This window comes from Coffea eugenioides, chromosome 6 (genome assembly GCF_003713205.1).
Source record: "Coffea eugenioides isolate CCC68of chromosome 6, Ceug_1.0, whole genome shotgun sequence".
Classification (NCBI taxonomy): domain Eukaryota; kingdom Viridiplantae; phylum Streptophyta; class Magnoliopsida; order Gentianales; family Rubiaceae; genus Coffea; species Coffea eugenioides.
In genome coordinates, this window is record NC_040040.1 from 52,779,481 (window position 1) to 52,790,168 (window position 10,688).

Genomic DNA, 10,688 nt, shown 5'->3' on the forward strand with positions numbered 1-10,688 from the left:
ATCTTTTATTTGAAAAACAAAATTAATTTATGATTAAAATTTCACGGAAAAAATTGGATTGGCTTGTCTAAGATGATAATTAATTTAGGACAAGAAAAAGTGACTAAATTATATATTTTCTACTCATCCAATTAAACTTAATTTGTATTTTATTCATCCGCTGTTCTAATATAATTCACTCTCCGAATATGTTGATGTGAAATTTCATATAAGAAGATGACGGGAATTGAATATATGAGAATTCAAATTCTATTAGTTTAAAAATGCGAGGGAGTAAAAAGTTTTTCTTCTTAATTCAAGGCAATACTTGTACAAATTATCAAGCAAAAAATTAAAAAAAGAAAAAGAAAACTCATAACTAATAAACCAAAACAGTTAAGATTAATAATATCGGACATATTGAACTATTATTGATCTAGACACTATCCCCTAAAATTGACAATTTTGTCACCCTAATATTACTTCTTACTATCAATTTGTGTGACATTATTCAACCAGTTAAAATGCATATCAATTTATATAACATTGTTTAATTAGTTAAAAAAGAATAAAATTATTAACTATTTTTAGCTGAAAAAAAATTCTATTATCCCTAACCTATGTTCGTAAAATTATTCAATAAGGACTACTCAAATCTTTCTCATTCGAAACTTAATGGTTTGGGGAACAAAATACAAATAGGTAATAGTTTAGGGTGCAAATTGCTCTTAACCCAAAATTTTATCTCAACGTTCGTAAAAACCTCAAATCAAGTCCCCCCCTTAAGTTGGTTGATTTTCAAGCATATTGTTGAAAAAGTCTTCTTCTGCAGTAATTATCATCCTCAACAACAATTTCAATCTTGTTGGAGATTGCAGCTCCAATTGGTAAGCCCTCTCTTTCTCTCTCTATCTCGATCAATCAATCTCTTTCTATCTTGCTGTTCAGTTTTCTCGAATTTCTCAATTTATCTCTGTTTTTTTCGGCCTATCATTTTAAGTATTGATAACATTAGTTGGGGTTTTCAATTGCAAATATTTCAGTTCTGATTTTGGAATTGATTTTGCAATTGTTTCGATCATATAAACAAATTATGTAATGATACCTGAGGCGTCTGCAGCTTGTAGAACTACAAAAAAGAGCTAGATAAAGACAGAAATGGCTGTAGTTTGTGGTGCAAAAGCATCTACTTGGGAAGGAATTGAGCGTTCGGAAAGGTATAATTCTGTTTCATTTGTTTTTGGATTTGAAAAGGGGCATGCTGTTTACTACCCTTGTATGTTGCTTTCTTGAATAACTGTTTTTGTATGTCTTTGATCGAATTTTGCAGTTACTTGGTGAGTTGTATGTTCGAGGAAGCGGCTTCGTTGGCTTCCTTAATTATCAGGAACTTGATGCGTGAGAATCATCAAAATGGAAATGTTGACAATGATAGTAATGAGAATGAATTGCATGACATGTTGGAGTCATCTGGTATGGTGTTTGTTCAGTCCATGAAGGAACTTGCAAGGTGACGTGCGATGTGAATTCTGAAATTTCTCCTGGGTTGTTTGTCTTATTATTGATCTTAATGATTATGCCATTGATTTACTCTTTGATCTCACAAATTAAATCCTCTGAAAATGCAACTTCTGGATTCAATTTAGTTTACGAATGATCTTAGGATTTGCTTTGAGCTAGAGGACTAATTATGAAGCAACGTTTCCTTTCTCGTAGTTCTACCTGGCAAGAAACTTGATGCATTTGAATCTCAGGCTATGAGGTCATTCTGGGTGTTGCGATTGACCTCTCTGATAGATTTGAAAAGGGATGTTTTCTTGTGGAGTGACAACTAGTGACAGGACAAAGTTAGGGGTGAAGGGCAAATGTAAGCATGCCTATGATGATTCAATTGATTCATCATGGCAGCGAAGAAAATTGTCAAGGCACTTGAGCTTGTCCTGAAAAGGAAAAAAACATTTTTTTTGATTAGAATCTGAAATTGCCTAATTGCTTTATAGACAATAATGAGTTTGGTTGTTAAATTTAGTACTAGAATACAGAACGCGATTAGAATCTAAAGAAACAGGAGTATTAGATGATCTAGGCAATGCAAAATGCTTGAGATATGGGATGGAATAGTGGGTTACCTATTTGGTAAAAGTATTGAGAAAGAATTTGGGTTTCAGTCATATTATTACCAGAAGTGCAATTTCTATTGGAGCTATTGTGTTTATTATCAGAAGTTGATGACTTTTAAAAGGAGAATTAGATACTTTAGAATATAATCTGGGCTTGCACAGTGCAAGAATGATATTGGTGTTGTACATTTCAAGCTATGGTTAACACTCATAATCTTGACCAAAACATATTGGGGATTTTTTTTTGTGTGTGGTTTTTTTTTGGGGGGGGAGGGGGGAGGATATTGATGCTTGTTGCACCTAGATTTCTAGTATTCTTTGACTGTCTTGGTAATTGTCATAATAGTATTGATAATTGAACTTATACAAAAAACAAGGCACTAGCTATTTAACATCTGGAAGTAATTTAAACTCTCATAATTGTAGGATAATTTTTTTTTTAACTTTGCAAATTTAGAGCCATTATTGCTTATTCTGATGCATCAGTTTAGCTGCCTGAACACTGTTTATGGAGGTGCATGAGTTATTTGTCTATACATCTGTTTGTTTTTGCTTTAAGGCAGTTTCCCTTCTGCCTGAATGCTGCTTACAGAGGTGCATGACTTATTTGTCCATACATCCTTTTTTTTTGGGGCTTTAAGGCAGTTTCTCTTCTGCCTGAATGCTGTTTATGGAGGTGCATGACTTATTTGTCCATGCATCTGTTTGTTTTTGCTTTAAGGCAGTTTCCCTTTGCCTGCGTTAGGGGAAAAGAAAACAAGAAATAAAAAGGAAACACTCTAATGACCAAAGTGTTTAGTTCATGCTGTATTCAATAGGATTTGTATTCTCATTAATAAATACTGAGTGTGTTTTTGGAAATTTCATGTAATTTGCAGGACCTTCGAAATTCTGAAGGAGCTCAAACATCTATTTGGTTCAGTAGCTGCCATCCCTGTGCAAGTTTTGGTTACTGGGTAACCTTTCTGACCTTCAGATGTTAGTTCGTTGCAAATTAGAGTTTCTACACAAATTTTTGAAAAATGAATGGCATAACTAGTTCCATTGAGATGTTAGACATTCACCACTATAGTTAACAGCATTATGCTTGCAGAATTGTAGCTTTCCTCTATGTTCCATGCTGCAAAATTTGTGGATCGTAATGCTGGTTTGTCCTTATAAATGTTTTAAAATTTTTTAAGCAATGGATTGTCTATTCATTGCTCATGACTTGAAGTTGTAGAATTATCTGATTACAACATGCCCTGAGAGTTATCTCTTTTTCAGAATTCTTATTTGCCAACAGATAATTTAGAGTTTTTTCTTTCTAAGGATTTTGATTGTTTAGGCATTCTATTGGGAGGCAAATTGCATATTGTTACTCCTTAATGCGCAACCTCTTTTCAACACTTAACATGTAATCAATGATAGCCCTAATTAAGCCTTTACCATTTGTGCTATTTATTTTTGGGTTGAGTTTGTTGCGCGTTGTAATCTACTTATTCTGTCAATATCTCCGGAGGAAGAATTCCTTGAGTTCTAGTGCAGATGTCTTTTACTCGAATAAAAACAGGAGATACACTTTTTGAACTACCTTGTTGTTTCTCTCTTCCATAGTCTGCTTTGCCTGTTTAGTTGAATAATGCCAACTTAGCCACCTTGGATAAGAGATTGAAATGGTGAATTTCTTCTTTATTTGTCAATTTGACCAAGTCAGTCTTTGTCTTGTCTCTAAGTTTATTAATTAGCCCATATGAAAGATCCCTCCCTTCATCTTCTTTGAATTTTCATGTGGTGATGCACTCGTTTCAAGAAAGCTATTTTGGAAAACTGAGTTATATTCAAACTACATGTTGTTTTTAGTGTTTGTTTTCAGATATCAGAAGGCACATCTTCTGATGTTGAAGGATATCTTAAGGAGTTCCTCAGCAAATGGATTTACAAGGATGAAGGGTATTATTTTTCGGTAGAAGCTGATGGTGAAGAACCTGACAGACGATTTTCTCTTGGTGTTGATGAGTACCTGGAAGTTGTTGACCTCTATGTGATGACATGTCTTGGGATGGTTTTGAGAGACATCGACTCTGCAATATCTTGGGTTGAGAAGGCTTCTCTACCTGAGGATAAGCGACAGGTATAGAAGTCTTGATATCTAAAACTGCTACGAGGATTCTGGTGTTTGATGGTTTGTATATTGTGTTTTTGATGTGAAGGGCTTCTGACATGACCTTGATGAATAGTTCTTTTATTTGCAGTAACTCCCTCCATTATTATTGCCAAGTATAGAGAATATTGCTTCTTACCCATTTTGCTTTCTCCTAGTTGGTCCTGGTCATTTCTCTGAAAAATTGTGTTGTTAGATCATTTTTTTCTGCAAGATTTTTCTTTCTTTGATGATCTGTTTACCTCCGATTATAAATATCCATTCGATATGTGCTTCATTTGTTGGGATTGGAAGCAATTATTAATCTGGCTGCATGTTGTTTGTGACATGTTTTGTAGACGTGCACTCATTCATCCTTGCATTGCATAATGTTTCACTGTTTTTACAGGAACTTTTGAGGCGACTGAACTCTATGAATGCTTCGAAGGCAACCAGTTCATCACAGGCTCCTGTCTCATCTCTGCATGCAGATAAACATGGAGTTGAATCAAAGAACTCTTCGAAGAATTTGGAACCTGGACACGTAGCCAGCAAAGAGAACTCTGTAAAAGAAACAATTCTGAAATTGTCTGGGCGGGGAGCACCATGCTTCTGGTGGTTCCAAAATACCACTGTGAAGTTTGGAAATTTTAGGTTGAATCTATCAAATGGAAACATCTTGCTGGGCTGCATTTTGTTGTTCATGTGCTATTTTCTAAAGAGGAAACAAGCTTCTTTAAAGAGGTACGATGTTCTTCTTTTTATGAAAATTTGGTTATGTATCTGTTGATATGACAGGAAAGAAGACTAATTTCTGCTGTTACAGGGTTCTCAGGAAGCAAGCGTTGTCTGTTAAAAAGGGTTTGGTGGACTTATGGCAACTTGCATTCTCTTATCAGGTGAACCCTCTAGCAGCTGTTCAACCTCTTCCTGCTGCAACTCGTGGGAGCCTGTAATGGGACGTTAGTAGTGAATACTCATAGGACGAAACATTTTTTGTCAGGAGAAATGGTAATGAAGCTCTTGGCTCATTCATCTGTAGATGCAAATGTTGTATCCCAGTTGCTGAAACAATTTTCAAACAACTGGTTCATAACTTTTCCTGACAATGTAAGAGATCAGATTTGTAGGCATGTTTCATGGTAAATTCTAATGTAGGTACGTAATGGGCCGCCAAGTTTGCTTCCTTTTCAATTTTGGTAAATCGAGGTTCATCTCTTTTGTAGTACTTCGAAAAAAAATATGTTGCAAACAAACGCCATAAGCTCAAATAAATTAAATATATTCAGTGGTAAATTTAAAACATAGTAAATTCTTTTCACCATTATACAAAATGTTAAATCTGAACATTTAGGATTGATATTGGAAGGAAAAAAAAAAGTTCTAATCTTGAATATTTCTTTTCATGCATATATTAGTTTGAAATCTTCGTTTTTCAATTCAAAGCTAATACTCACTAATAACGCACCATATGATAGAAATGAGTCTGTTTGGATTGGTGGTTTGGTTTACTTAGTTTACTGCAGCAAAATAATTTTTGAAATTTTTATTTGGACACGTCAGAGTACTCTACTTGAAATTTAGTTCGTGGATTAAGAAGGACAACATTCGTTGAGGGAACCCACAAATGTTTTAAAATATGGTGTAATTCCTCCATCACGTGAAATGGTCAGAAAAGTGGTATTCCTATTGGGATACGAGGCAGGAGCGGTCGTCAGGCCAACCGCTCCTGAACGGTCTCCTCACAAGGTCCAACAAATAGACCACAATAAGCCACGTCAGGAAGGCTTCAGTTGAGGAGAAACGGAAAAAACAAAAAGAAAAAGAATTGACGGACTGTTTCATGAAGCGCTGGTCCGTTACCGCCCAAATGAATCCTCAAAACGAAAAGTTAAGTCACACTCCCTCCAAAATAATTGCCCATATTCATTAATGCAAAATTCTACAAAATAGAGCAAGAAAGAAAAGCAAAAGGAAAACAACATTGCAGAATTATACAAGGGATAGCAAGAAGTAGTAGAAATAGAGTGGCTGCGAAGGAAAATCACGGCGAGGAGAAGCAATAAGTAGTGGCAGAAGGAGAGAATTTAAGATTGGCACTCAAATATCAAAAGACTTGAGAAGGTGAACGGGAATTGTGGAGTACAAGATTGGGAGATCCGAAGAAGAGATAAAGCAGAAGAAACACAAGTAAGAAAACATCAATGGTATCAGATAAATTGTGGATCAATTTGACTTGTAGTTATCTTTTGCTGTATACATCATTGTGAACAAATTGGCTGATTATACTTGTTATAGTTTTGGTTAAAGTAATTGTTTAATACAATGGAAAATAGCTAATACACTGGAACCTTCGGTTGCACATAATAGATATTATAATTACCAACACGGGGAAAGAAAGGTATTGAAAATTTTGCACACCAAGTGCTTGCAAAATTGCGTGCATGGGTTAGGGATTGTTATGGTTATTGTGCATGAAGTTGGTGTAGGTTTTATTACATAACAGTGGCTGAGTGGAGATTAAATATGATATGGGCTTCTAAGATGGTACATACTGTTGAGGGAGACATACAAAGTGAAGTGATTGGGAGTGCAACCACCTTTCGAAGGCAAATGTCACAACCTGTCGAAGAAAGTCAATCTACGGTGCAACCATCTTTGATTGGGAGTGCATCGATGTCACAGCTGCATGACCCAGAAACACCACATAGATTGCTGTCATATGGTCGAAAGAGGAAAGGTTGGTACTGCTGTATTATTCATAAGGTTGTAATTCAAGTAACATGACTGTAAAAGGTAGACACATACGTTAACTGTGTTTATACCATAATGATGATACCTATATAGAATATAATTTCATTTCTTAGTCATGATAAAAAACTTGTAGGAAGGGATGTCATAACATACCAATTTGTTTGCTGCATAAAGTACAAACTAGACAAACTTCATTTAAATCGATAATAATCACATGTGATTTCATTTAAAACTGTTTGAATAATAGCAGTTACAGTGTGTATGAAGATAGTTCCAAATTAGTGCTCGTTTTTTTATAGTGTGTTTGAAGAGTGTTACATGATAGTTATTGGGAAGTTACAGTGTGTTTGAAGAGTGTTACAAAATAATTTATTGGAAAGTTATAGTGTTTGAAAATTAATACAAAACTATTTAAAGACTGTCAGTTGCAGTGTGTTTGAAATTATGTTACAAAATAGTTATTGAAAAGTTACACTGTATTTGAAGAGTGTTACAAAACTGTTTGAAAACTGTTAGTTATAGTGTGTTTGAAAAGTATTACAAAATAGTTATTGGAAAGTTACGATGTGTTTGAAGAGTGTTACAAAATAGTTATTGTAGTGTTACAGTGTTTGAAAATTAATACAAAACTATTATTATAACTGTTAGTTACAGTGTGTTTAAAAAGTTTTACAAAATAGTTATTGGTAAGTTACAGTGTATTTGAAGACTGTTACAAAATAGTTAATGGAATGTTAAAGTGTGTTTGAAAATTAATACAGTGGTATTTGAAGACTGTTAGTTACAATGTATTTGAAAACTGTTACAAATTGATTTACAATTTGTTACACAACGATAGATATGAAATCATATGAAATGCATGTTCTTCGCTTTTTAGGAGACTTTGACATTGAGATAAAGTAAGTCTACACATGCAACAAATAAGAGCACCGTTCCGCGATCAGCCGAGTACATTCTACCAGCACATGTGACAATAAGCCTGTATGATAAAAATGTAGCTGCATACGAGATTGTAACATCGGAGCCTTGTAACATAATCACCTTGCTACTTCCAAATATTATGTTTATTGAGTTTAACGAAATTGTATGGTTACCTTAATACACGAACTTCATATTTCATAGTAGAACAACAACAACTCACTATGATGGTCAACACCAAAGTGCATATCTAGTTACAATTCGTGCGTTCTTACTTATAGTTTTGTTCGTTCTTATTACAACAATGAAAATTAATTAAGTGTTTGAGACAACCCTAACTGCAAATTACTAGAGCATTTAATAAAGTATCTAAGAAATTTAATGTGACGGGAGGGGAAGGAATTATTATTTGTGCTAAGAGCAATTGCACAAACAAGAGAAGAGGAAAGGTTCATCGGACGTTAACTAATTATAGTATCACTCGTTGTAACATCATAGAATATCATTAGTTGTAAAATTACTAGTTGTAATATCACTAGTTTTAACTGGAGAAGACAAAAAGCTGCCGATTGCTAATTCATTAGTTGTAATGAATTGTAACATACACCTAATTCATTGTAACTCAATCTGTACATCTCGTTATAATTATTTGTTGTATTTTAAATATTAGTTACCCCACTTTCAAATTAGTTGTTCCAACGAAGTATCATGTTCTTTTATGAAACGGTTACTTGGCATGTGGTCGTGTGGAACCAATCCGAGACGCCAATTATAACTTCATTTCCGTACTAAAGGAGTAATACCCATTGAAATGCCTGTAATACTATCTGTAATATGCATTGTTAATACAATTGTAAACCACATGTCTAAGTTTTAATATAGACGAACATAACAAGGTGCCTGTACAAGCACTCAATTGTTTGGAACAATCAATTATTTTGTATTCATAAAAATTATAGATACACATCATTCATCAACTTGCAACTGAAAGGAGTTGACGTCAACAGTTAGTCGCAATCCCTAGGTGTTATTTCTTTCCTATAATGCGTAACCATGGCAAATCAGCCAATACATTTAATGAAACATACGGTTAATGATATACGCTATTGAAGTATCCAATTAACAAAACACCATAAATATGTGGGGTAATGATAAAAGCTTGCCACCTGGGGTGATGGTGAAAATACATGATATGCATCATTATCACAGTGTTTTAAAATTGTTGCACGCTCCGCATATATTGTATAATATAACTATTCAATTGTCAACAACTCATTAGCAATGCCTATATTGCTCAGTTACAAAGCTAAATTGGACTAGACATTATAACAAAAATGATGTTTCAGACCATTAAGATATCTGTGACGGAGTTATGGTTAGAAAATATAGAAAATTTAGAGTGCATCCATTCTATAGAGATACTTCCATGAGGCTCCTGATTAGCCAATCTGTGGACCTTCGGATAATACAAAACAATATGTCATTAAACTATTATATGTTAACTACAAAATATGCATGCTTCGACAACGTTCGGGTGCCCACCATTACAATTAAAGAAAAAATAGCCCTACGCTACGAAAAAAGAATCAAATTTTACCTACTAAATATATATATACCGTTGAACTTTCCTTGATTTCGAGAGCAACAACGTTTGGAGGGTCATTCACTGACTGGGTCATTGAATGCTTCTACGAGTTTTGTATGGACCAAATAATTGTATAAAATAGACAAAAAGGATATATCAGGAGGGATGTCAGCTATAACAAAATCATCACACAATGTAACATCATCATAACTAATTGTGCTGTAAGAAACATCCAAATAAAAGTTAAAGTCATGCCCATTTTATACTAACCGAAACTGAGTCAGTTGATGAATGGCATCCCATAAACATGTGTTCATAAAATGAAACCGATGTCGGCTCCGATTTTGAGACCTGTATTATTGACACGACAATAATGTTATTTTATAGTGAATGGTACTTATGGATTAGTTAACTGTATAACGATAACATTGTTGTAGCATAAATATTTACCATCCCATGTATATCCCACATTACTTATCCAAAATCTGTCTCCTTTCCCATAAGCTCATGGCTCTGTTTCAATGAAAATCTAGCATCCTTGCTTATTTCAGGTTGGAATCCTTGAACCCCACTCACTTTTCTTTGTGATAGCATCATGTGCGAACATTGAGTAATGTGCAACTCATGGTTATATTCTAAGACAAGGTCATGCACACGGTACTTCATTGTCCCTCTAAGCAACACGATAATCATTTCAGCTCCACACCCTATTTTCGTCGGCGTTCGTGTCCTCTTTGGCATCGCATCACTTTCGTATTTGCGCTTCACACCTTTCTTGCAACAACTATATCTCCTAGACGTGATCACGCCATCTTTGTCTTTATTCAGATAGTCTTTGCGTACACTAAAACTCATTTCAAAGGCATATTTGTTGTAAAATTTGTACGCATCCTCTTCACTGTTGAACTCCATTCCTAACTCAGGGATCTTATCTTCTGTCAATTTGCTGCAATCCATTACTTCTGCTTCTATCAATTATGCATCAAACACCATAATTGGCAACATTTCATGAATTGTATATACATAAACGACAAGATGAATGTATATTACCATTCAGAATGTGTCATGAATCACATATTACTCATATACCAAATCCTATTATTATGCTTATCAATACGATTAATGAATCACATCACCTTACTTTTACTCTAAGACAACGACAGTATCTATGTACTAATAGAACTCCATGTACACTAAGTTATACGGATTG

At 34.4% G+C, this 10,688-nt stretch overlaps 2 protein-coding genes across 3 annotated transcripts; one reads left to right on the forward strand and one right to left on the reverse strand.

The window, feature by feature from the left end:
- Window positions 1-775: 775 nt before the first annotated feature.
- On the forward strand, window positions 776-5,407 carry LOC113775395 (protein APEM9). 2 transcript variants are annotated; one of them, XM_027320248.1, is made up of 7 exons: window positions 776-866; window positions 1,100-1,196; window positions 1,310-1,489; window positions 2,978-3,055; window positions 3,942-4,212; window positions 4,631-4,965; window positions 5,048-5,407. In XM_027320248.1, the coding sequence occupies exons 2-7, from the start codon at window positions 1,138-1,140 to the stop codon at window positions 5,175-5,177; spliced, it is 1,053 nt and encodes a 350-aa protein (XP_027176049.1). In that variant the 5' UTR covers window positions 776-866; window positions 1,100-1,137; the 3' UTR covers window positions 5,178-5,407. The 2 variants fall into 2 exon arrangements, with proteins under 2 accessions (XP_027176049.1, XP_027176050.1); XM_027320249.1 differs by having other exon boundaries at window positions 5,057-5,407.
- A 4,545-nt stretch (window positions 5,408-9,952) lies between these two features.
- LOC113774424 (protein FAR1-RELATED SEQUENCE 5-like) lies at window positions 9,953-10,435 on the reverse strand. The gene has a single exon (XM_027318962.1). The coding sequence runs from the start codon at window positions 10,433-10,435 to the stop codon at window positions 9,953-9,955; it is 483 nt and encodes a 160-aa protein (XP_027174763.1).
- Between the last annotated feature and the right edge of the window lie 253 nt (window positions 10,436-10,688).